Source organism: Anguilla rostrata, chromosome 14, assembly GCF_018555375.3.
Source record: "Anguilla rostrata isolate EN2019 chromosome 14, ASM1855537v3, whole genome shotgun sequence".
NCBI lineage: Eukaryota > Metazoa > Chordata > Actinopteri > Anguilliformes > Anguillidae > Anguilla > Anguilla rostrata.
The window spans coordinates 3,420,523-3,447,978 of NC_057946.1; the positions used below are offsets into that span (position 1 = coordinate 3,420,523).

At 43.0% G+C, this 27,456-nt stretch overlaps 1 protein-coding gene and 1 long non-coding RNA gene across 2 annotated transcripts; one reads left to right on the forward strand and one right to left on the reverse strand.

The window, feature by feature from the left end:
- Positions 1-187: 187 nt before the first annotated feature.
- On the reverse strand, positions 188-8,823 carry LOC135240179 (uncharacterized). Its single transcript, XR_010325606.1, has 2 exons — positions 7,907-8,823; positions 188-727 (listed from the first exon to the last, which is right to left on the reverse strand). It is a non-coding gene; the product is annotated as an uncharacterized LOC135240179 (long non-coding RNA).
- Positions 4,513-27,456, forward strand: ca9 (carbonic anhydrase IX). Its single transcript, XM_064309542.1, has 12 exons — positions 4,513-4,845; positions 20,082-20,111; positions 20,378-20,548; positions 21,241-21,383; positions 22,074-22,166; positions 22,834-22,900; positions 23,642-23,799; positions 25,097-25,223; positions 25,897-25,968; positions 26,214-26,237; positions 26,625-26,718; positions 27,303-27,456. The coding sequence occupies exons 1-12, from the start codon at positions 4,722-4,724 to the stop codon at positions 27,361-27,363; spliced, it is 1,164 nt and encodes a 387-aa protein (XP_064165612.1). The 5' UTR covers positions 4,513-4,721; the 3' UTR covers positions 27,364-27,456.

A 27,456-nucleotide genomic window follows, 5' to 3' on the forward strand; every position in this document is an offset into this window, starting at 1 on the left:
CACTACATGAATCATAATCCACCACAGGATATCAGGACAGGTTCCAGTGGTTCAGAAATTAATTTGATTGTTTTAGAATAAATTTGACTGCTGTGTATTGTCTATTGAACTTTAGATCTGTATGGTTTTTGACAGCTGTGGGATGGTGATCCTGACATTGTTGAATCACTGTCCCTAAACATCTGCCTTTTCTTTTATTATTTTAAAATAATTTTTAATTTAAATTTGTGGATGCATTGTTTTCACACACATTGTATTCAGCGTTCTTGGAATTGTGATCTAAAAAGCCCTTTGTTGATGGATCTCGAGCTTCCACGTTGCACTGAAGCTGATCTTTTTCCACAGTGCACTGAAGCTGATCTTTTCCCCCTCAGTGCTCACTACTAAATGTCCGATCAGCTACCATGTGACTGCGTTTGAAGCTGTCGAAGCTGAAGCACAGGTGACTGGTTTGAAGCTGTCGAAGCTGAAGCACAGGTGACTGCGTTTGAAGCTGTCGAAGCTGAAGCACAGGTGACTGTGTTTGAAGCTGTCGAAGCTGAAGCACAGGTGACTGCGTTTGAAGCTGTCGAAGCTGAAGCACAGGTGATGGCGTTTGAAGCTGTCGAAGCTGAAGCACAGGTGACTGGTTTGTCGGTTAAGGTCTTATTTGTAGCTGAATGTCTTCAGACAAAAGAGAAGAATATTTGGCAACATTTCCAAACCTATGTGGGAAACACCAGGGAATCTACAATAAGAGAAAAAAGGTAAATATGAATTGATGTTAAAATAAAACAAGTAGATGCAGATTACTATGAAAATGTGAAGATAAACACTTAAAAAGCTTCAAATATAACTACAGCGACATTACATCACAAAAGCACACCAAGTCAAATCAAGGTATTGGCAATTATAAGTCCTTCACTTGCACAAATACTACTTTCTGCTATTTTCCACCCAATTCAGTCATCCAGAAAGCTTGCGAGGACAACGTGTTATTAAAGATATGGGAGTCTGTTAAAATGTCCCCCAGGAACGCGAGAATTTAATGAGGGATTACTTTGCCGACCGAGGCTTTTAATCCAGTTTATATCCCATAAAACCATTTCTCCACAATTCCCCATAATCCAATCTGCTGGGAACAAAACAAGCGGTGCAGGTCAGAAAAATGTTCCACGTGCAGGCACAGCAGTTTGGAGGGTAATCCAGTTACAGTGTGAAAGCTAAAACTATACGCGCAGTCCATCTCTGTGATACTGGGCACAGGTTAAGAGTGCTTGCAGGACTGGTGGAAAAACAAAGACTCCGTGTAGATTCACCTGTGGATGTAGATCCCATCAAGTGGTTCCGCCCAATATTGTCATGCTGTATGGGGTGGTGAGGACAGTGCGCCGCCCAAAAAATCCTAAAGAACATTTCCTGCTTGTTGCCCCGAAGCTCAATGGAGACCTGTGTTCTTGGATTCACTAGACACGTAGCTACGTATGTTTAAAAAAATAAAATGTAATACTTTTAAATTCTGCCAGGTCTCAGAAGGATATGGACTGTAGTTCTGTAGCAGTTCAGGACTCACAGCAAACCCTGACTCCCCCGGTCCCATGACCCCCTGACCTTAGCTCCTTAAAACTGGCAGCTCGGAATTCCACCCCGCCCTAGAAGATCTCCCCAGGCAGTCATCGTGGGGCAACCATAGATCTATCCCGTCAGACACTGCTTTCTATCAAGGTGTCAGTGGTGGCCCATCCATACGTGATTGACAGTTGCTCAGTGGACCAAATCGCGCGTGTGTGCATGTACCCAACACCATCACCTACCAGCCCCAATCTTAGGTTCCTACGTGGAGTTCAGTGACATTATTGATTTCTGTCAGTATAAACCCATGTAAAACTTGCACGCTTTGTTCTGAATAGAATGATGCAGTCTGCCCTTAACAGACTTAACTTTGTGGACTTCAGAATACCTTTAGTAGTGTTTTTTTATCGTAATTAGTGTGATCTTAAATCATGCTGTAGGAAATGCCGTCTTTCGAATGAGACGTTAAACCGAGGTCCTGACTCTGTGGTCATTAAAGACCCCATGACTCTCATCGCAAAGAGTAGGGGGTTCCCCGGGGTCCTGGCTAAATTCCCAACCTGGCTCTCTCAAACTTCCCGGCCTAATCATCCCTTGATTTAATTGGCTAAGTAATGTTCTCTCCCTCTTCACCTGAGCTGATGTGTGGTGAGTGTTCTGGTGAAAAATGGCTGCCGTGCATCACCCAGGTATGTGCTACACATCGGTGGTGGGCGAGATGAGTTCCCACTCACTGTAAAGCACTTTGAGCATTCGGAAAGGTGCTATATAAATGCAGTGATTCATTCATTCATTCATTCATTCAAGAAATGCAGCCACCTGCGGCGAGGGTTGGTTGGGTGGGGTGAATGAGTAGGCCAGTTTACTCAGAGTGCCATAGTAATAATCAAAGCTATATGTTTGTTTTGTTTTTTTCTGTTGGCAAGTCTTTTGTTTATTTTGTTTTACTTTTTATTATTCAATTTGTCATTTTTACGCACTGTAAATATTGTCATTGTTTTCCACCTGTCAACAGAGCGCACCTTGTTGGCTTTGAGATCTATGAGTACCTGCGTCCACGGCTTTAGCACCTGTGTAAGCCTGTTCCCCTAGTACTGCCGACATCGACTGTATCGCTGATTTACTGATCACTTCCGGTGGCCATTTTCTTTCTCTTCTCTGGCTCAAGTAGCCTCACTTGGTCTCAGATTTAAAAAAAAAACATATTTTTCTCATTTTTATACTGCTGTTGGCTAACACAGACACACTTCACTATGCCCCCCCACCCCAATATGGAAATGAATGATTGATGTACCTGGATGTCTGACTCAGTATCGACTCACGCTCAGTATCGCCTGGTCAGATAAATATGTCTGGCACACACAAAGGTCTCTGGCACCCGCAAATCTCAGAAATGCGCCTCCGGAAGAATTATTCACCCAGTTCCTATATTACAGGCGTCTGATATGGTTGCCATGGGCAAATGCATAATATTCTTGTGCTGTCTGACCAGGCCTGTGGTGCATTTTAAAAGTAGCCCCAAAAAAACCACGACCAGTGGCTTTGTTCTTTTTTTTTACCCTGTAAGTTGTAGCCCATTTGGGTGGGAATCCCCGGGGACACAGGAACACTGCCCCTGATTTCCCGTAGGTTTTCCTGGAGAAACAGCAGGGGACAGAGGAACAGAGCCTGACCGCTTTTCAAACACTGGGGCCTACCACCCTCCCACACCCCATCCCACACCCATCCCACACCCCATCCCAGCGGTCTCAGAAATAAAGGTACAGCGGAGGTATATTTTTGTTCCTTAAGGAACCAGTTTCCCAAAGGTACCCTGAAAGTACAATGATGTTCTATTTCAGTACTGGTAAGTACCTGTTGCAAGAAAAAAATTCATCAAATTAATTATGTCCAGCTGGCTGGGGGTACAAGCACCTATAGGGTACCACACCCCAGTGACAAGTGTTTGTACCTTTTTAGCTACTTTTTTGTACCTTTTTTTGAGAGTGTGGCTTAGCAGTGAGAAATAAAAACACCTGAGTGGCGAAAGTGGTGCAGGGGCCCACAAAAGGAATTTAGGGACCCGCAAAGGGATTTGAAGGACCTGACGGTTGAGGCCCCTGGAGCTTTGAGCCCAATTGCAGCTGCCCCCTGTGGCACCTGGTAGCCCAACGAGCCCTAAAAGTTGTGGAGACCCGTCGGAATGGGAAGAAGCGTAGGCCACGCATCCCAAAAGGCACAAACGTGCGAACGTGGATGTGAGCGTGTGAGTATCGTCTGATGGCGAGGCGCAAATTTGATCGCTTCAGGATGTAATCCCTGAAGTGGGTCAAATGGTCAGAGATACTTCCTGGGTTTCACGCGGTCTCTCTTGGCAGTTTTATCTGAACACCTGGCCCAGCGTGCCTTTCTGCATCGAGTCCCACAAAAGCAAGCATTGTGTTAATTATGTGGATATCATAGCCCAAATTTCCCCCGTGCTGGGTGGAGGACGTTAGCACATTAGCCTGGAATGTTTCGGTTTGCGCAAACATTCGGATACATGCGCATAAGGACACGACTTCCCAGTAAGCCTTTCCATTATAGAGAAATGATTCATTGTTATGATAACATGATAAGAGTCACACTGGCCACATTCACATAAAGAAAAGGCTTTGCAAAAAAAAAAAAAAAACGAAAAAAAAACAAAACGAAGCAAAGAGCTTAAGATCAATAACTGCAGAGAGTCACACTTTATCAGTGTTCACCTGGCGGCGAGATCACAACTGTTTTCTCAGCCGAGTCACGGCTTTGGCTCGGATCAGCGCAAGGGCATCTGGACTTAATTGCACAAAGGCCCCGCTTGTGACACACCGAGTGCTCTGGACTTTGCTCACTGGGGGGGGGGGGGGGGGGGGGAGGGCCCGATCGCGGGTAGGCTGGGCCCGCGGGAGATTAGATTAGGCTGCAGTTGGCTGGTTCGAGTGGCTTCCCCAGGCCAGCCCGGAGCAAGGATGCAGTCGGCACCTTGAGGAGGAGGAGGAGCTTCTGGATCCTGATTGGTGGGCTGGAGCCTGCCTTTAAAAAAAAGCACAGCTCCGGACGACCTGCTCCTGAGTCAGTGCCACCGGGGTTAGTGGAACGGAATCAGGGGAGTGGTGACCGTGGCAACGCAGGAGTTCCTTGTGTTCCGCAGGAGTTACAACGCTGAGATGCTGCGCAGACTCTTCCTCCTGGTCCTCTTCCAAGCCCTGGTTTCCTCATCATCGTCTTCATCGTCGTCCGAGGAAGACGAGAGCGGCAACGAGGGGGACCACACTGAGGAGCACCCCAAAAGTGAGTCCTGACGTTGATGTGTTGGCATTAGACGTACAGGGTCACACTTTGGGGGTTTGGGGTCACACTTTCGATTGGTTCCTGCTTTTTCACATTCTGAAATTCTTATTTTACTGCTACTGCTGTAAACTGCTACTGCTGCTACTACTGCTGCCAGGTGCCTTTTCTTTAACACGGGGAGAATCTGGGACATTTTCTCACAAATGTCCCAAGTAATTACATAAATTGCAGCTGTTAGCTTGTGTATAGTTATTCATGATAATTTTCTCTCACACAAACTGAACATTAAAAAAAAAAAAAAACAAACAAAACAAACATTTGTAATGATAGATTGTCACATGAGTGACACTTAGCCTGAAGCACTCTTTGCTAATTGTTCTTTTTGTGTAATTGAGCGAACACAATCGAGTAAATCTTTTCTGTGAATGTTATTGATGTGGATAATGTTCTATTTCGCTTTTTATAACTTTTTGCCCCCCAAAAAACCACAGAACCAGATAGAAAGAGACTATCAACAGTGTTGAACCACAATCCCTTTGTTGCTGAACTCAGGTCAAAACCAAGAAAGAAATGAGTGGGTTTTGTTTTGTGACCATAATCGCACACGCATAACTCAATTTAAGCCACAGTAACAATTCTGAGTCACTGTAATTATACTCTTTAAGGTAATTAACAAGCAGATAGAAAAGGCTTAGTATTTGTATTTGGCCATTATGTCAGTTGTGAAATTGCACATTTGTTTTATAGTTACCTCAGGGAACAGAATGGCTGTTTTTGTACTGAATTTTTTTTACTAATCTGTGTCGGTCTGAGTAATCTAACCATATTTATTTTGACCATGGAATTTCTAGAAAAAATACTAACTGAACCACAGATTCAAACTCTAGCCCTTAAGTTGCAGACGGTTATGTATGGTTTTCACAACCACTCTGTCCATTTAAAATTAGTAGCTCACTTAAAAATAAATATTGATTTTGATTTATATATAAGTTTCTTCAAAGACAAATGAAAATATCTTTGATTTTCTGCTTTAACAGGGACGTTATTGATTATTATGTTCACTTTCTGAATTTTCCAGTTAATCGAATGACTGTGGAAAAGAGGACATTGCAGCAGTCTCTGATGTTGTAGAGTGTTTTTGCTTCGTTCTTTTTTTTTTCCGTATCTGTGTATATCAGATCGCACTGCTATCATAATAGCATTGATTTAGTACTTGAGTGACCATTTGATGAGCAGGTTTCCCTGGGTTAGTTTATAGGAATGTGATGAGTGATTCAGCAGGAACAGGGGGATATCTGAAGCATTCCTGCAGTGAAGTGATCATTCCTGATGAGAAACAGCAGGGAATTTGAAGTTCTTTAACTGAATGGTAATGTGATTATTATGGTCTGTATTTCAGCTCAGCACAGATTGTGTAGCAAGTGCTCTGAGGATGCCTAATGTCTTATGTTGAATCTGCAAGGTTTACATTTTTTTTGTTAACTATAAAAGGCAGGAATTTAAAAAAATAGTTTTTAATAATTTAGTAATTCATGACAAGTCCTGCATATTTGTTTATTTTGAGACCAAGCAGCTATTAGCATTAATTGAATGACCCCACTCTAAGAAATATGAGAGCCTCACATCTGAAGAGTTTCTCTCTAGAGAGAGAGTGTGTGTGTGTGAGAGAGAGAGAGTGTGTGTGAGCCAGAGAGAGAGAGAGAGAGAGTGTGTGTGTGTGTGAGAGAGAGAGAGAGAGAGAGAAAGAGAGAGAGTGTGTGTGTGAGCCAGAGAGAGAGAGAGAGAGAGAGAGTGTGAGCCAAGAGAGAGAGAGAGAAAGAGAGAGAGTGTGTGTGTGTGTGTGAGAGAGAGAAAGAGAGAGAGAGAGAGTGTGTGTGAGCCAGAGAGAGAGAGAGAGAGAGTGTGTGTGTGTGTGTGAGCCAGAGAGAGAGAGAGAGAGAGAGAGTGTGTGTGTGTGTGTGTGTGTGTGTGCGAGAGAGAGTATGTGTGTGTGAGTGTGTGTGTTGTGTGTGTGTGTGTGCAGAGAGAGTGTGTGTGTGTGTGTGTGTGTGTGTGTGTGTGTGTGTTGTGTGTGTGTGTGCGAGAGAGAGTGTGTGTGTGTGTGTGTGTGTATGTGTGTGTGTGAGAGAGAGAGAGCGGGAGAAGATTTATACGGCCTATTCAGGATACTGTCGGAAACACTCTGTGGTTTTGGCGAGAGCGGCGGGTCTCGGAGTCCTGACAGAGAAAGACATGCTGTGACACAAGGGTTCTCTTCCAGGGAGTGAAAGTGAGAAACAGGAAGTCTGCCTGGAGCACAGTGTCCATAAACCCTTTTGGGATGCACTCGGGCTAAGGAATTCGGCCCATGGGACCCTGCGATCGGTGCCACAGACACAGGATAAGCGCAGTCATAGAACGCAGGTTTCATTTCAGTTTTGAGGGAGAAGCACTGCTGCACCACTTAGTCTTGCCTAGTCTAACGCGAAGTCTCATCAACGTACTAAGATATAAGATAAGATATACTTTTATTGAACCCCGTGGGGGTAATTTGTCCTCTGCATTTGACCCATCCTAGTTACTTAGGAGCAGTGGGCAGCCACAGTGCAGCGCCCGGGGACCAACTCCAGTTCTGAGGCAAGTGCCTTAGTCAAGGGCAACTGCAGGAGCGCACCTAACGTGCATGTCTTTGAGTGTGGGAGGAAACCGGAGAACCCGGAGTAAACCCACGCGAACACGGGGAGAGCATGCAATCTCGGACCCGGTCGGACCCGGATTTGAACCCAGAACCTCGTTCTTGTGAGGCAACAGTGCTAAAAACTATGCCACCGTGTCCTAGCTAGACTAGCAATGAGTTTGTATGAAAACACTGGAGGTGACATGTCACCCCTGTATGACCCCAATGTAGTACAGCATTAGGTGAGGTTGTGTCCTTGATCTACCCCACGTTGCTGGTGCTTTTCTTAGCAGAACACCTTTCGCTCGTGTAAACAGGCTGGACTCGTAACTGAACTCCACTTATCAAGGTATGACACTTGGGGGGGGACGGACGCAAATCCGAAAAACGGGCGGGTTCCCCTACCTTGTGCGGCACACGTCAGTGTCGGGAACCAGAGTGTCTATGTTGGAAACGGACATCAATTTGTACACAGAGGTGTTCTTGTCCGGCCGCTTGGCATAAACTCCCAGACGTGGCCGTCAACGTCTCAGGACATGATGTGAAAATTTCAGAGCGGGCAGAGTCCTAAAATAAATAGAGAAATCCTGTGGACCCATGGTCTGGGAATTAGTAGAAGTTTCTAGAAATGCGTGTGTTGACACAGAAACTACCACCCACGACAGACACGCCCCAGATTTCACTAAAAATTAACTGGTTGGATACCTTCCAGTTTTTCATGCAGTGAAATGTTTTTGACCTTCTCAAATCTGATGATGGCATGAATTACCCTAGCCCTAACTTCAGTCTATATTTTTTTATAAAATGCAGGCTTACACACACCTCAGTTGAGCGGTGATATGTATAGGTAGTAGAGTGCTAAATTTAGAAGCGGTAAATTTAGTAAAAGGTAGTAGGTAGTAAGGTAGTAGAAGAGCTAAATTTCTTGAAAAAGGGTTGCTGGGTGGCTCACACATTAAAAAAAAAAACGACTTGCGTGTCCTCGTCACGCTCTCCTCCGGGAACCTCCTCGCTCCTCCAAGGAGCGTTTAAGGGGTCGGAATGTTCTTAAAGATGGCGGACCTCGTTCAATTTTATGGGTCAAGTGAAGGTCAGGGAGATGAGGCCTGATTAGTGATTGGAATGAATCCCAGGACTGTCCTCCTCCCATTCCTGTCTGCCAGCCTGGCTTAGCACCGCAGTGCGATAAGGAGGTGGTGGCTGGCAGAACATGCTTCAGAGGAGCGCACACGCTTGTCTGTGTCCTCCCAAGCTGACCGAAGGAGGTTTCCGATGAGCGTTGCAGGGTGATCAGGATTGGGAACTCCAGAGAAACAGGGGTGAAAAGTATTCAAAATCTCAGACAGTCTGATTATATGAATTCCACTAAATCTGGTGGGCAAGTCCAAAGTGTCAAGCTGCTTCCTGTGCAGTCAATTTAACAGACAGCAGTGCAAAAAGTGACTTAACGAACGCCATGGCCAGTTATATGTTCAGTCAACGTGTGCAACCACCTCGCCCCCTCGATTGGCTGCTCTTCAGCCATTCAGAATCAATTCAATTGGAGCAGAACTCACAATGTGGATGGCCAGTGTGGTGAGAAGCCTGGATGCATCAATCTCCAGCGTGGACGTTGGCCAGTGAGAGACCGGGAGAAGGCTTTGTACCCGCAACGTGTCCTGACTGTGTCATTAACCGGGAACAAGGCCTTCCAAAGCTCTCAGATGTCCGTCCCGTTTGAAAGGTTGTAAACAAAAAAGGGTGCTGGCAACCAACCCGAGGTTGCTCAACATTCTACGCAATATGGTTTGACGGTTACTGTTGCCAAAGCCACCGGTCCTTCCAAATCCATTTAAGCCACTTTAATGCGAGAATACAAATGCCTCTTGTTTGTTTGTATGCCATTGATATCTTCGGCTTGTGTTGTGTGCTACAAACACATGACGTGTGCCCAGCCTATCCCAGCATGCACTGGGCAAGAGGCAGGGACACACCCTGGACAGGTTGCCAATCCATCGCAGGCCAACCTCAGGGACCTTATAAATTTATAGCAGCGAGGAACTGTGGGGGGAAAAATATTACTAATGACTCTGGCTGCTCTTTGAAAAATTATCAGGAGTGCGATCACAAAAAAAGAAACGATTGTTTTTAAAGGATTGCAGGGAACATGTCTGACTAACCTCACTGAAACTTGAAATTATTACATTAGACATTTGTTACAGATAGCGGTAACTAATTACTCTCTGGTACATTATGGTGTGGGGAAAAGCACTGATACAGGACCTGAGGAAATGAAACCCAGCTTGGTTGGACACTCTGAATAGATGGCAAACTTCCCTATGCTTGGTATTGTATATCCAGCCAAACCTATCGTTTTGCTGTAGGACAGATGCAGATGCCTTTTTAACGCACTTGTAAATAGTTACAATGACGAAACAATCCTCTATGACTGTGCAGAGCGGCATGAACGAACATGCAAGCGTCTTAGCTCCTGTAGCAGCGTTCACAGACGCAAGTTAGCACCTGAGGGTGGGTTACATAATGCAATGTCATCGCTGGGGAAACAATACGAGCTCAATTAGTTTTCCTTTCTAGGGATTCATGACCTCAATGTGTCTTTTGTTGAGCATAGCAACCGGTGGGAGCTTCCATTTCCCATTTCCCATTTCCCATTTCACTCCAATTTATAATCCTCCAGGAGCCCAGCAGAAATAAAGTATTTAAATTTTTTTTGTTGACATAATACAAGTATCTTGGATGACAGAAACATTGTTGAAGTGAACATGTTGTCAAAAACCTTGTTTTATTTTTATTGAATGTCCTTGTAGTGTAGGTTTCCGTGTAGCAGAATATATGATTCTTCAGATTAAGACCAGAGACATGTTTTTTTTCTTCACAAAGCACAAAAATGAAACAGTGGGTGTTAGGAGGATCTAAACTCAGAGTCGAAAAACAATTCAACGTACTTCAACAAATATGTGGCATATGTCTGAGTCTTTTTCAACATCCTCAAAATCTTTGGTTTCAGCTGAATTTCCCTGAATTAGAAGAAGGGTCAAACCAAGTGACTAAAATTGGGCATCATTTTTAAGCTCACTTCCTGGTCTTTCCCGGCAGTGCGGCTGGCTCCAGTATGGGTCTTTCCATGCAAGTCAAGATAAGTCACTATGGTGAAAACACGAAACCAATAATTTGTTCCCACAAGAACGTGTAGCCGCAATAGGTGCTTTCTGTCTGTCTCCCCATGTGCCAATTTATTAAGCTATTGTGTTATAATGTGGATATAATACGTGAATATTTTGAGGACAAATCAGGGACAGTTTGCGTCATTGCTGAGTCACTGTGCGTCACCCTGGGGGGTGGGGGTGGATATTTCACCATATAAGACCCCCCCCCCCCTTTTTTTTTATCTACTGCACAGTCTCTGGCTCCGAATTTCTACAACATTGTGGCACAAAAGCTGCACTTCCACGGTTTCAAAACACCTCTCCCCCAAGCCCATGGAACGCCAATGGGTGACGTCACAGTGACTTTGTCCATATTTACTCTGCGGTCTGTGGGCCAAACGCAGGTCTGGCACAGGGAATGAATCAATACAAGCACAAACTGGGCTGACTTTATTAATTGCTTACGTTTCATACATATTTGTATTAATTTGGTTGCGTTTTTTTCTTGGCAATGACATGGTCTGGTTTTGGGTGGCAGTGTGGTATAATGGGTATGGAACTGGTCTTGTAACCTGAAGGTCACAGGTTTAATTCCTGGGTAGGACACTGCTGTTGTACCCTTGAGCAAGGTACTTAACCTGCACTGCTTCAGTATATATCCAGCTGTATAAATGGATGCAGTGTAAAATGTTGTGTAAGTTGCTCTGGATACGAACTTCTGCTAAATGCCTGTAATGTAACGTAATGTTTTGATATCATCCATGGAGATCATCCACACACTAGAACAAGACTTTAAGAGGGAGAACCACCCAAAATATCCCTATTTGTATTCATTTGGATTACTTTTGGCAGTAAGAGTTGAATAATGTTTAAACACTGCCTAATATTAATTTTGTAATATAAGTATATATCAAATTATTATCTTTAAAAATGCCTTTCACTTTGTAGAAGTACACATGTTAGAGGGTGTTGGTTGAAGGTCATTTTAGAATCTGTAAGACTGACTTGTCATTGGTCAAGGGATGTCCCTCGGATCAGGAAGTCAAGTGGGCGCGGGTGATGTCACAGTTTAACCCACTGACCAATGACCTGTGTAGTGAAAAGAAAGAAATACGCAGAAACAAAGGAATGAGCTCAGGCTATGGAGAACAAGGCCTCCATGATATTGGCGTGTTTGAGGCCTGCTTATTTCAGAATATTCTCTCTCTCTCTCACTCCCCATTTTGGGTGCTGAGCAACAACCGCAACTTTATTGCCTTGACGCTCATTTCACGCAATCCACAGACACACCGTCCTTTTCAGTGACACACCGTGATCCACGCTACAGGGTGTTCTGTGATAAATCAGAGTGTAGCACAGTGGGTATGGAACTGGGCTTGTAACCGAAAGGTCCCGGGTTCGATTCCCGGGTAAGGACACTGCCGTTGTACCCTTGAGCAAGGTACTTAACCAGAATTGCTTCAGTGTATATATCCAGCTGTATAAATGGATACAATGTAAAAGTTGTGTAAGTCGCTCTGGATAAGAGCGTCTGCTAAATGCCTGTAATGTAATGTAAAATCATTTCTGCCAGGGTACGTGTCCCCTCTGGTTGCGTATGGTTTATTCCAGCGCAGTCCAGTCTCCAGTTCTCCAGGGCAGGGGGGCTGCTGTGTCAGCTGTTTTTCAGAGGGTTAAAGTACTTCGGAGTGTAATTTAAGTAACTTATTGGCTAAAGAGTTCCCACACCATATTTCAAACTGGCTGCTGAAAAAAAAAAAAAAAAAAAAAAAAGTGCCAACACTGCAGGTCTCCACTGGTTTGAGTTTTCCAACCATGTCTAATTATTTTTTTAAATGGAAACTTATATTTAAACAGCTGAATGAGTAGTGGACATGTGCACTGGATGGAACACCGCATTACCAGAATGAAAAGCTTTATTTTGATTCATTATATCAGTCAGAAAGCTGTAAAATTGCCAAGCGGTCACGCGATGTTGAGTGAATGGAGGTGGAAGAGCTTCACGCGTTTGCCAACGGCACACCTGATAAGGAAGAACGTGCGGTCAAAATTTAATCCGGGAGGTACTAAAGTTCAGCTGTCACCCCGCCCCACCCCACCCCACCCCGAGCCTTCACACGTTAAACATTAAAATGCTTGGCTGAAATGTGTGCTTGGCTCATGTGACCACAACAACACATGCCGCTACGGATTCCTTCCACATGCCCACACACTCCTGTCAGAAAGCCTATTGCTAAAGCGCTCGCTTGAAAAAAGGAAATGTACACATTGCATAGCATTTTTCCAGAAAACCGCACTTGGGTTCACTAACCCATATTGTATTCATGCGGAAAACATAACACAATTACACAATTCAGGTATTACCGTGGCAATGCTGTGGTTTGAAACAGATTTGGATTACGGAAACAGGTAATCGTACCGACAGTACACTGAAAGAAATGTCCCCGTATTTATCGACAGTGTCTTTCATAAGATACAGATAATTCTGCTTTAGGTTACAAAAGCCCTGATACACTGTGTTATAGACTGTGAGTTCATTACCTTCCTTCCACGGCCAGCCGATACCAGATAACGCTTCTGACTGCAGACAATCGGGCCCTTGTCTCTGCACGTGGTGAACAGAACGGTTCTGTCGGTCTAAGAAACCGCAGCATCGCGTGTGTTGCTAAGGGCCAATCGAAGTGCTCAAGTGCTCACGTCCCACCCCCCCCCCCACCCCACCCCCCCGCTCCACCAGATAAAGCACATCTGAGGCATGCCTAATCTTGCTCGAGATCCAGAGCCGTTTAAGTCTGAAATGGACGCCCCCCACTACTGAATTGTACTTCGTGTACTGTGCCGATACTGCAGCTATGCTTGCACCTATATTTAGTTTGGGAACTTATATGGGGGGGGGGGGGGGCGGTGATTGTAGTATCCGTAGGTTACCGTTATAGTTACCGACCATGCTCAGCTGGCTGGAGTCTCATTTATCATGTTAGCTGGCAGTGAGGGGTAGGGTGTGTGTGAGTGGGGGGGGGGGGGGTGATGACAGACTCCTGGGCGGAGGGGAAGGGGGGGGGGGGGGGTGTGGAGGGTGGATTGAGATTGTGGTCCGTGGGGGGGGAAGGAGGGTACTTTTCAAAGATAGGCCTCCGGTCGACAGTCTCTCCGTAATGTTTATACACCTGCGAGGAGTTACATGCTGTAATTCGGTTAATCAGGGGGCTTTGTTTTGTTCATTTAGGGGCGGCAGTGCAGTGTAATGGGTAAGGAGCTGGTCTTGTAACCTAAAGGTCACAGGTTCGATTCCCACGAAGGACACTGCCATTGTACCCTTGAGCAAGGTACTTATCCCGCATTGCTTCAGTATATATCCAGCTGTGTAAATGGATGCAGTGTAAATGCTGTGTATAAGCTGTGTAAGTCGCTCTGGATCAGAGGATCTACTAAATGCCTGTAATGTAATGTAATGTTGTGTTTTCAGCGTTGCAGCCTGTTCTCATCTGGCGTGACTGTGTGAGAGACTGCGGCAGCGAAGTATGAGAGTTCACGACCCCGCTGTCGTGCCTTCTTTCCTATCGCAGAGAAATAAGGGGGAAAGGTCACAAGCAGGAACTTGTGGGGGGATAAATTTCGGAGGGGGTGAGAGGGGGACACGAAAACTTCAAGCTGGCCCCGTGACGCAGTTAGGACGGGGGTTAATTATTTAACCCCCGTGCTCCTCCAACCCCTTCCCCCAAATCTGTGAAAAAGTCAAGGAATGACTGCCCTTGGCAAAGTAAACACAACCTGCCTCTGAGTCTTTTAATTAAGCCAGCTGCAAGGTTAGCTAGTGCTATCCCCCGACATTACAACTGTTATATTGGCTCTACCTTAAACCACGCCCACAATTGGAAAACATTAATTTGCCCAGGGTTCCAGTTCCATTGCATTTTATGGTTGTAATCAGCATGCAACACTAACCTAGATGTCCTAGAAAATGTGGGCATAAGTTGCATTGAGTACTTTTATGATGAAACACACACACTCGATGAACTGAGCAATACTTTTTTGATAGTATCTGTTATCAGATGGGGAAACAAACTTTTATTTGTTTTGTTACTCTATTTGACAAATCTGTTGTCAGGCATCTTAAAGCCCCACTGTTCAACTTGTTTCAGTCTATCAGACCAATGGTGGAGAATGTTTGATTCATTTCATGGACACAAAAATACAATCTTATCCCGAAATACAAAAGAACCCTGGGGAAGAGTAGCGCATGGTATCTGTGCACAATATCAGTGAAGTGGAATACCCAATGATACATCTTTAATCTTTGTTCAATGCTTTGTTCAATGCTTAACAGCTCAAGGGGCTGTTTAGAATATAAAGAAACGTATCTTTACCTAGCTGACACAAAATTTCCTCGCATTGTTACTGTTTTGTCAGTATTATGACATTGGCAGTACATTGCAGCAACATCTTGAGGACATTTTGTGCTGCTGGGTTAGTGCTGCTGGGTTGGGCCCATTTGCATTTCAATTTAGTCAATTTGCGGAATTCGATTCCTTAATTTAAGAAAAGGCTCTTAATGGTTTTACGAATGAACTGAAATTCAATTAGACCTGTTTGCCTGAAGCTACTGAATTGCAACAGCTACCCCCAACCTGGCAGTGCAGTGAGATGGGGATGCTGTCTTAAAAGATTACTTAATTCAGATGAGACGTTGTCTTGGAAGGACGAGGTTCCAGTGAAGCCAGCGCGAGTTCCAGGTGACTAACTGAAAGAACCCAAGTGTTCACTGCTTAGTACTGGCCTTATTTGGGCCTGTATTCTATGCTTATATCTGTGTGATAACTTCTATTCTAAACCCACCAGTTTTCCACGGGCTGTCACTTTGAAAACAATTCATCCTTCCTAATCTTCCCTGGTTATGTTTTAATGAAGTCATCAAACAATTAAGGATTAAAAAAAGGATGAAAAGTGAAACAGAGGATGAAAGTGAAAACAGAGTACTCTGAGCCAGTGACTGATTAGCTTGTCTTGTGACTGTAGCAGATAGCACCATGTTAGGACCCTGAACTCGGAGTTGTCAATGATACGAGACAGACCTCCAACCCCAACCCCCCCCCCCAAAAAAAAACTAAACTAAAAACAAACTCTGTCAAGTACAATGGCTGCCTTCACTCAAGCACAGGGTCAAGGGTCAAGGGTCAGATTGTGAGTGTGCACCGATGTCAGAGTTAAAAGTTTTAAGTTGTGGACACACTGGATCCCATCCCCCCATCCAAAATAAATTGATGTACTGGTGAATGTGCTTGATTAATAATAATAATAACAATAATAATAATAATAATTATTATTATTATTATTATTATTAGCAGTAGTAGTAGTAGTATTTTGGTGACTCAGCACTTTGGGGTTTGAAAAGTGAGATTGCTTAAAGCAGAGGTTATGTTTTAACCCCATACAGGCTTCTTTTAAGTAATGTAACTTGTGGTATTTCAACTAATGGGTGCAGCGGATTAGCATCAGGTTTACAGTTTACAGTGAATGCATTTGCAGAACACATCTCTGTAAAGAGGCTTACTTTGTAATGCTGAGAACCTTCCTAATCATATAAGCCTAGCTTGTGAGAAATACGTGGAGTATACAGTTGGTTTTTATATCTCTGATTCTGGCACCCTCTGCTGTGGCCTACAGCACCTGTGCCTGGAGCCGGCCCTGCCACCACGCACTCACGCATGGACTATAGCGTTATGTTATTGTGGTGCAGTCTTTCTGCATGCTTTTCTTTGCACAAGGTGCACGCGTATGTGTACTCTGTGGTCTGTTTATTACTGTAATGCACGTGCATGTTTTCATGACACGCAGAGATTAATCATCGACTCATTAACATTGTTCAGGGTTTACTCCCGATGCTATACTACTTTGTTAGTTTCTCTGGATAAGAGCGTCTGCTAAATTGCAAATAACACATTGTAATTGGATTTAATAATGGGGACTCCTTGGGTGACTGAAGTCTCAATGTGTGTCAGTTGAATCTAGATGCAGACTGACCAACATCCATGAGAAGACGTATTTCTTGGCATTAAATTATTGATTTAAAATGGGCTGGGAAGAAGAGATTTTTGAAGTTGTGAAATTTTTCATTTTCCTTTCCATTTATACAAAATTAGTGTGACCGTTGGATTGGAATGTAGCTATAAGCTCACATAACCAAGATGCTAAAAAGCAACAAAGCAAATCATGCTATACCTATATGTTGGCCTATTTCATTGATAATCTATCTCGCTGTGTGTGGAGAGGGAGTTGGTGGCTTAAACAGGGCAATGAATGAACATTTTATGAACTTTATTTGACCGCAATGTTAATGTGTCACACACACACAAAAAAAAAATCGGTCGGGAATGAACAAAGAACAAGTCATGCTGTTAGACTTATAGTCTACTGTCGATAGCACTGATAAAGCTACAGACATCAGTATCGTAATAAACAAATAAAAAATCTGGCTTCATAATTTCAATAACTGGGACGGCCTGGCTCGAATGACTGAGGCTTTTTATTATTTTTGGTTTATTGCTATACTGGTCTCCAGACGCAAAGAAATGTGTCTTTGCCAACAGATGATTGGCTGTGCGGGGGAAGGGGGGGGCGGCATCTTTGCACAGCGTATGATCCATTCCCCCCCCCCCCCCCCCCCGCCCCCCGCCCCCCTCAGCAAATTAGCCTCAGCTGACTATTCTGTCTATTGCAAGCCTGTCTGATTCGGTGCACCCCAACTTTTGAACTAAATTCACACATCTGAGATGCCGAATCTCAAATAAACCTTTTATCTCGTATGAGTGGCAGTGGCGACAGTGTAGTATACTTGGTTAGGAGCTGGTCTTGTAAACGAAAGGTAACAGATTTAATTCCCGGGATAATGGATACGTGCAGTACGTAAAGGTTGTGTATGTTGCTCTGGATAAGAGCGTCTGCTAAATGCCTGTAATGTAATGTAATGTGTGAACAAGGTCTACTCTTCACTGCCTGCACACCGAGGGACAGTTGTTTACCTCACTACTTTTGTTTCAGTTATAAATCACCACAGGGTGGTGAGTGACCCAAGGTGACATAACTGAGCACTCTCCCCAGCCAGCCCACACCAGCCCACGTCAAATTCAGTCTGTTCAGAGCACTTACATTGCATTATATGCATTTAGCAGATGCTCTTATTCAGGGCAACTTACACAACATTTTACATAGCATTTACATTGCGTTCATTTACACAGCTGGATACTGTATATACTAAAGCAATGCAGGTTAAGTAAGTTGCTCAAGGCTACAACGGCAGTGTCCTATCTGAGAATCGAACCTGTGACCTTTAAGTTACAAGACCAGTTTCTTACCCATTATACGCTTATACACTACTGCCCACTTTCATGTTTTATGGTTCACCTCGGCATAGTACACCGTGGTTGAGATTTGTATGATATTTTATTGGGTTTTTCCATGGAGCTCCAGATTTTCGATATTAACATCACTGGCAATGAATCCCCTATTAAGGTATATACTGTATCCCTGCGGCAACTCTGCCATTTACATCATATAGGTTCAGTTATCACTCCTTTCTATAGGAGAGATTCAGCCTGTTGTTATTCGTCTGGGTTAAGCTGACCTGTCTCAGACCTCTCTTTCGAAAATATTTTTCTGCCGTTTTTTCTACCATAGCTCTGGCTCGCTATGTATTGCTCATGTTAGTTTTACACTTTTTGGTTTTTTCGACGGGTGTAATTCTCTTCCTATCTTTAACGACGGTGCAGTCCAGTCAGCCCTTTCTTTCTCTCTTCCCCCCGGTGTGTGTCTTTCAGGTTCATTTCTCCCAGCCCCCCCCCCCCCCCCCCCCCCCCCCCCGTGTCAGCTTCTAAATCGGAACTTAAAATACGCACTTGGAATGCAAGAGGAATTCATAGCGTTGTAAAAAAGGGGAAAAAGTCCTTGACTTTGTTTATGAAGAACGAGTTCGTATTGACTTTCTGCAAGAGACGCATGTGACTGCCAGGGAACATCTCGAACTGAAGCGTGATTCGGTCGGTATTGAAGGGTCGTGGTTGAAAAGTTTAACCGTACAAAGCGCCATACGTGCAATTATATTAAAATAAATGTCATACCGACCATATGATGGTTTGATAAAAATATAATGTATCAAGTGTTCTCATCTTATTTTAATAGCAAAAGCAGGGGTAGGTCCACAAACGTGTGACAGCATCACACTTGGATGTGTTTTTGGAAAAAGCTGGTCGATATGTCTTACTAAAAGGTTCTCTGTTTGGTGAAGCAGTAACTTATGAATGCATTCCACCCTCCTCCATTCAGTCACATGACTTCATTACTCACATCCTCAGAAAGTCCACAGAACGGTATTGCAATGATGTTATTAATGGTATTGTAATAGTGTTATTGCAGGAGATTTCAATTGTTGCCTCTTATCTAAACTTGATAAGTCCTGAGGAGGAGGCGGGGTTTCTGGTGGAGCCACCCAAGCTAACACAAAACATTCTCACAATGGTAAATTGGCTCCATTTTATATAGCGCTTTTATCCAAAGCGCTTTACAATTGATGCCTCTCATACACCCATTCACACACACACTCACACACCAACGGTGAAAGGCTGCCATGCAAGGTACCAATCAGCTCGCTGGGAGCAATTAGGGGTTAGGTGTCCTGCTCAGGGACACTTCGACATGCCCAGGGCGGGGATCGAACCGGCAACCCTCCGACTGCCAGACAACCGCGCTTACCTCCTGAGCTATGTCGCCCCTGCTGCCAAGTTATATAACATTGAACATAACATTCCAGTTACATTGTGAGGACATTTTAATCATATTAATCATATGATATATGATCTGGACTTGATTAACACCTGAGGAATTTTGCACCCAATAGATAGGAAATACAAAAATGTTTTTTCCCATAAGACCAGCAGCAGGACTACTTATTTGACAGACCTGAGTCTACTAATTAGCAACTCAAAAAAGATCTCTAGGTTTTAATTGAGGTGTGCTTTGTTAGGGTTGGAGTGAAAACCTACAGGAGGGTAGATCTCCAGGAACAGGGTTGGGCAGCCCTGCCCTAAATCCAGTTAGAAATTTGGTAAATATTTAAAAGAGCAACCTAACTACTCCTTTGCATAGAATAGATCCCCTGTCATTCCATCAATTTGCTGTGGGATGCTCACAACGTAAGTATACGTTAGAGGACTAACCATTTAAAATGTGGCTAATAAACAAACAAAACAAAACTAAAACACAGAGTCTGAAAGAACAAAGGAAGTTGGGTCTCATCTCAGCAATTGTTGCTGAAATCATTCATAGCGGGAATATACAGAACATTGAGGGAATGCTAACTGTGTGACTGCAATGAAAGTGCTGTGTTTGTGCTTTTGATGATGTCATATCTGACTGACCACATCCATTATCTCCTGTTTCAGAATCCTCTCATGGACACTGGAATTATCTCGGTGAGTGAACAGACTCAATATGGCGTCCTCCTTTTCCTAAGCACATAAATTAAAGCAGCTGGGTGGTTACGAAGAGAACTTCCTGTAGAATCTTGGCTTTGTTTTTGACTTTGTAACACACTTGATCACATGACACACATTTTACACACACACACTCTAGATAGAATGCAAGTACGCGGTTTGGAACACCGCCGTAAAAAAACTCAGTTCCACCCATTCAGGTTGGGTTGGTGTCGCGTTAATAATCGTCCCCCTCCCGTTCACAGATCAAGACGCCTGGCCTTCAGATTTCCAGCACTGCAGTGGCAAATCCCAATCTCCCATTAACATCGCCACCAGGGAGGCCATCTTCGACCCGAAATTACCCGCCATAGAGCTGGAGGGGTACGACCTATCGGACACGGAGCAGCTGAATCTGGTGAACAACGGACACACACGTACGAACCCCTCCCCCGTCTGTCTTCTGCTGCCTCACAGTCAGTGTGCATTCAGTCAGGGATTCAGCCAAATTCCCTGAGCCTGCGGCCGACTTTGTGAGCTAATGGATTTCCTGTGACCCTCCCCTTAATAATAAAACACAGTCTTACATGGCTGTCAATATACAGAGGTAGCGTAGTATAATTGGAGTGGATTGGGACGGAGTGTAGCACAGTGGGTAAGGAACTGGGCTTGTAACCGAAAGGTCGCAGGTTCGGTAGGGCACTGCCGTTGTACCCTTGAGCAAGGTACTTAACCGAAATTGCTTCAGTATATATCCAGCTGTATGAATGGATGCAATGTAAATGCTGTGTAAGTCGTTCTGGATAAGCCTGTAATAAATGCCAGTAATGTAATGTAATGTAATACAATTAAAATGTTTTCAGCATGTGGCAGAACAATTGCAGGTACATTGTAAATAGTGCACTGCATATAACCTGTGGCACCACAAGCAGAATTGTGTGGAATTAGCATCAAGGTAATCTGCTGATATGCATACCTTGGGTCTTCCTCTATGGGGCATGACTGAACAGTTCAAATTGGGTAAAAATAAAACACATAGTTGTAGCCAGATAGGATACTGCTGGAACTCTGCAGTGCCCTGTGGTTCTGCAGTGTGGTGAGCGATGTCTTACGTCCTGTTTTTTTCCAGTGCAACTGAACCTGCCGGACACCATGCGCATCGTGAGCGGGTTCGACAACACCTTCCTGGCCGCGCAGCTGCACTTCCACTGGGGGACCAAGGAGGACCCGGGCTCCGAGCACACCATAGATAGCGTGCATTTCCCAGCTGAGGTGGGAGGCTCACATCCTGTTTGTTGGGTACAGATCTGGGTTAAAAAAAAGCTCACATCCTGTTGGGTACAGACCTGGGCAGAGACACTCAAATCCTCAAATCTAGCCTTCAGGGTCAGTAGTGCCGCTGTTTTTCAGTCCTCCCCTCTAATCAGGGACTGATTTAAACCTGGGAATCCAGGTCGAGTTAAATCTCTGGCCAATCAATCAACAGCGTTGAATCGATCAATTAACCGTCAAGTAGAAAAGAAATCCAGCAGTACCAATGGTCATGAGAACCAGAATTCCCTGCTGTATGGATTCACTGTAAACAGTGCTAAATAAACAGACTCAATTGGTGTGCAGTGTACCAGGTGGGTACTGTTGCACCCGGTCACTAAAAGAATTGTGTGTGCATGTTTAATTTCAAAAAGTGAAAAAGAAAATGCACACCTTGTTTTAGCGAGGTGCAGACCAGAAGGACATGCAAGTAAAACTTAAAAAGAGAAAGAAGGGTCGCACACTCTGTTTACTCATGATTAATTTCATCATGTAATGCATCTTTGAGATTTGTGAAAAATACAATACTATACTATAATTTAAAAAAATCATTTCTGGGTAGATTATTGCATCCATGTGTAGAAACGATCACCATTTGAAGATGTACGTATGTATGGAAATATGATTGTGCTTCTTTGCTTTTAATTGTAGATACATGTGGTTCACTACAACTCTAAATACCCCGATATCTCAGAAGCGGCTAGCAAGCTGGATGGACTGGCAGTTTTGGGGGCCTTCATTGGGGTAAGAAATGAACATCGTCATCACATAATTTACACATCTGGATATAAAAAAAAAATATATATATATATTATTTTGCTTATTGTGCATGTTTTCGATGGACTGAGTTCTAATTTTTGTGTGCAGTGAGGGATATTTGAGATATTTACCGATTGTTTTTTTGGGCTCGCCAGCTTTCAATTGGCTGGTATTGGATAATTCAGGGTACATGGCCTAAAGCAAGTAAATATGTCTCATATACATGTCTCAAGTTCGTACAATGATGCTGTTTTCAGAGGTTGTACATGTGTGTACTGTTATTCTTCTGTCTTCTATGGAAGAAGATAGAAGAAATGAACAACCAGGATCATATTAAAACTATATGTTCATTAGATAATTTGCCCTGCGATGGACTGGTGGCCTGTCCAGGGTGTATTCCTTCCTCTTCACCCAATGCATGCTGGGATAGGCTGCAGCACCTCCCTCAAACCTGACCAGGAATAAGCGGTTGTAGACAATGGGTGGACGGGTTAGATTAGTACCAAGTACCAGTACCATGAATTGAATCGGAGTTTCACTGGTAGTCTTAAATAGAAAGTAACTGTATTGACAATGGTTTGTGCCCTTTTTGTCAGGAATACCCTATACTTGACCTGATACAGTACTTGACTATATTTGTATTTTATTCTAGATTGGTCTGCATGAGAATGAAAACTATGAGAAAATCTTATCTTCTCTCAGAGATGTCAGCAGAGAAGGTAGACACCTTTTCCGATGTAATTATTTCAGAACTATTGCTTTATTGTTTAGTCTACTAAATACTATACATAATTTTATTGCAATGTGATACACAGCCAGAACCCTTCAGCAGTATGTTATAGCTTCGATAAGACAATACCCCTGAATATGAGGATTTTGGCCTTCTAATTTAGATCACAAGTGAACTATGGAATAATTTAAATGATTTATTATGTAATAAAACACTGGCTAACTTTACTGGTGCAAAGCACAGTTCATATGCACCATACCACAAAGCAAACACCTGTATTTGTACAGCACAGTTCACTTTTTACATTTTCAAGTTTCAATGTAAAAAAAAAGAAGAAAAAAGAAAAAGATTCCTAATGGAATATAATGATTGCGATTATTTGCAGTAAAATGAAGTAGCATCTGTCAGGCTGGATTGGGGGGTGACCTTATAAAACAGTTAAATAATTGATTGAGATTTACCCTTTAATTTTTTATGTTGTGTCTACGTGAATAAAGGTTAATGCTAACTGTGTGAACTGGACTTGATGTTCATGGCTATGGATAATGGTTACATAATGAGTATTGTTCCTTATCGGACTTTAGTTCTGTAGTTGTCCAATGGCCTTCAGTATGCACTTATTGTATGTCGCTTTTTATAAAAGCCTATGCCGAATTAATGCTATGTGATATAATGTTCAAGGAGAACTTCTGTCATTTTCCCCCGACGTTCCTGTTATTCCCTGTTTCAGAGTCCGATACGGAAATTCCGGGGTTTAACGTCCGGAATCTGTTGCCGAACAGCCTGGATCGATTCTACAGGTACAATGGCTCCCTCACCACACCCCCCTGCTTCCAGACGGTGAACTGGACCATCTTCAACGACACCATCACAGTGTCTAGACGGCAGGTGAGCTCACAGACTTACATTTAGATATCTTCTGGGGTGTTTATGACTAGCTTGATTTTAAGTCTCTCCTAATCCTACTACAAATGTACATGTTCAGGTTCATGACGTTCAATGGTACGCTGGCGATTAAGACTGCAATTTATTGCATGTTTTCAAACTAATGTCTGTTTTACATGCTTTTGATAAATTCAAACCAAACGTCTATCTTCAGTTTCTTGTACAAGAAGCAAGGTGCAATTTTCATAGCTAATATGAATATCAATGGGCTCCAGACAGCAGTATCAATGTAGAGGCGATAAAATCATATTCTATTCAAGATGTGCCTCGAAATTAAATAAGAAGTTGATTGACCTTCCTTAAGAAAACTAGAATTTTACTATGCCCAACATTGATAGTTATGTATTTGTAAATTGTTGGTGCTTGAAAAAATTGGGTGACAAAATAAAAGGTGCATAAAATTGAATGAATGAACAAGATGAAGAAGTGTCAATGTTTTTGGGGTGATAGTGAGGTGCATTGATTTTTTTTTTGAGGCTGTAGCTGCAATTTCTTAAACAGCACAAAAATCTTAGTCAGTCTTCTGTATTCAACGCTACCTGAGAGAAGACCGAAGTCAAAATATGTTGCATACAACTGAAGTGGGTAGAAAAAAACTATTCACTAAGTTGTATGTTTGTTTGGCTGTTTTAGTGCCGTCTAAGCAATAATAAACAATTAACGTCACCCACAATTTACTATTATAATTACGTATTAACAGAAGCTGTTATCCAGAGGAACTTACAAAGCACTGCAGCATCATGAGTTTAACACTGACAGGGTCAATGAATAACTTCTGAGTGCCATGAAAACATCAACAGTAAGGACTAGACCACATACCATACATATATGCCTGGTATGAAGCTGAGATAAGAGCATACATCGGACTTAATACAAAGCAAGCAGCAGGAGTGCATCGTAATAGCATAACACTAGAGTCTTGTTGTTTTGTTGGTCTAATTTTACCTTGTTACTTTGGTTAATCTTGTCCTCTTTTGCTTTCAAAAGCACTCTGAACACCATGTTCTGAAAAGTGCTATATAAATAAAGTTATTATTATTGTTATTATAGAACAGATTGGCTATGATATGGTGTATTCCTGCCTCTCGCCCATTGCATGCTGGGATAGGCTCCAGCCCACCCCCCTGTGACCCTGCCCAGGAATGAGCGGGTATAGATAATGGATGGATGGGTTATTTCAGAGTATGAGTGTGAGTGTGTGGTGAGCCAGTGATGAGGCTCCGCCCCCCTATTTTTTCAGTTGGCCGCTCTTGAGGACACACTGAAAGCCGGACAAAACCAGCTCCTCAACAAAAACTTCAGAGCTCCCCAGCTGCTGTATAACAGACGGGTGCTGTCCTCGTTCAGGGCAGAAGCCAGCTCGACAGGTAAGGCGCCCAGTCGGGCTTCCGGAAAGGGTTAATGTTCACCTTCAGTTCTACCCAAGTTAATTCTACACGACGGTCATGTTGCAGACGTTCCTAGTCAAAGTGACGTGCAGTAATGGAAAACCTCAGTGCGATTCTCAGGAATACAAAAATAAAAACAGCATCGACAAGAAGACACAGAGGCGCATTTATGATCACTAAGTGTAATATTAACCTAACAACACAACAATTTAACCAATAAAGGTACACCAATTTAACTAATGAAGGTACAACAACACAGATAACATATCTTTCCACAGCTATATCTATAACACATTATCTAAAAGGAAATCCAGTGGGCCAGAACAGAAGTGTAGGCAGGAGGGAGGTGTGGCGGGGGGGATATGGGGGGGGGGGGTGCAGGTACCAGATATCCACAGAAACTGTAGCAAAAAGGATGGTCTGGTAGGTGCGTAGGGTCTGATGATCTTTTAAAGCTATAAGGGACCTGTTCCTTTAGCTGCTCGATAGCCAAATATTTAGAATTTGATGCAAGCCGATGTAGGCAACCAAGAGAAGGAGATGAGAAGCTCTACCTGATTCCAGGTGGATATGTGCAAATATTCGCTACCTCCTAGTCAGAGTGCTTACAAAGGAGGACACAAACAGCTTTTTATTTATTTATTTTCAACAGGCCCCCAAGTCCCCTTTAATCCAGGCAATGATGGCTCATCCAAGAAAGGCAGAACTATGAATGAACCAGTCGGTAAGTAAAGAATTAAAAACATTTACAGATTCCAGCTTTGGAACCATAAACCAGCCAAAATGTAAATGCTAAAATAAATGTAATCGTACTCTTTCCTATTTCACTTCATCATGAGCGCATACTGCTTAATTACGATGTGGTGTTTTAAGGACACCATGTACGTTCAGCATGTGTGTTTTTCACGTTCATGTGCGACCATTTTGTCGATTTTGAATAAATACAAATGACGTTTGTTCACTTTTCAGATTCTGAAGAAACACTTTCCCGAGGTAAGCCAAAAGTGTTTTTTCAGTACAGATTAATAGTTAACTGCTACAATATTTAAAATATTTACAATATTTTATTACAATATTTAATATTTAACCTAATAACCTACCAAGGTGTGGGAAATTACCATTGTTTCGGGGGCTGGTGGGTGGCTCATCCTGTTAAGGCACTGTGTGTGGATCAGCCAAAGTCTGGTATCTGTTCAGCTACTGTAATATATAAATATATAAATATACAGAAATGTGACATGACATGTGTAAAGTATCCATAGTATAAAGTGTGAATCGGTCATACATCGGTATACACTTTTCATTACACATAAAATACTGGTTTTAAATTAAAACGCCAGCATTAAAAGGGTAATCAATAATCAATAATATTCTTTGCAGGGGACATTCTGGCGATAGTTTTTGGCGCTCTATTCTTCGTTACCTTGCTGTCCTTTATGATATACGCATGTCAACAGCGGAAGAAAACCTTGAGGTATGACCTGGACAGCTACAGCACCATACATTACATTACCTTACATTACAGGCGTTTGGTGGACACTCTAATCCATAGCGACTTGCACAACTTTTTTACACAGCATTTACAGTGCATCCATTTATACAGCAGGATATATACTGAAGTAATACAGGTTAAGTACCTTGCTCAAGGGTACAATGGCAGTGTCCTACCTGTGACCTTTAGGTTACAAAACCAGCTCCTTACCCATTGCACTGAACTGCCGCCTACCACCTTGTTCTTGCCCTCACTTATTCCCGAGCTCGGATACTGCAAAATTGCTCTGGTTAATTTTTAATGAAACATCCAACATAAAATTTAAATGAGATGTCTGTACCACCCATTGTTAATGAGAACATTCCCGTGTTTGTCTTGTGCAATTAACTATGTTCCAGCAAAGAGGGAATAATGTAAATTAAGGAAATGAATGTAAGTTAATGGAAACAATGTGATTTAACTAAATAATCATATGAGCACAATTTGTCAAAATGAACTGCATGATGTCACATCCTAACCTCAGTTGTGTTCAGGATTTATTAAATTGTCCTATTTGTTTTCTGCAGACTCAAAAAAGATGCACGAGAGAACGTCATTTATAAGCCAGCGACGAAAGAAGAAGTATAGCGGACCCATAAATTTTCTCATGTATAAATTTCCCAATGACATCCTTGTACAAAATGTAATGATTTTTCAGTAGAATTAAATTTTCACACAGTG

Bases quoted from the DNA above. Each gene is read 5' to 3' on its own strand.
- ca9 (XM_064309542.1), top strand. From the start codon at position 4,722: ATGCTGCGCAGACTCTTCCTCCTGGTCCTCTTCCAAGCCCTGGTTTCC. The intron at 4,846-20,081 runs GTGAGTCCTGAC...CTCCTGTTTCAG, and splicing joins CACTGAGGAGCACCCCAAAA to AATCCTCTCATGGACACTGG. The intron at 25,224-25,896 runs GTAAGGCGCCCA...TATTTTCAACAG, and splicing joins GGCAGAAGCCAGCTCGACAG to GCCCCCAAGTCCCCTTTAAT.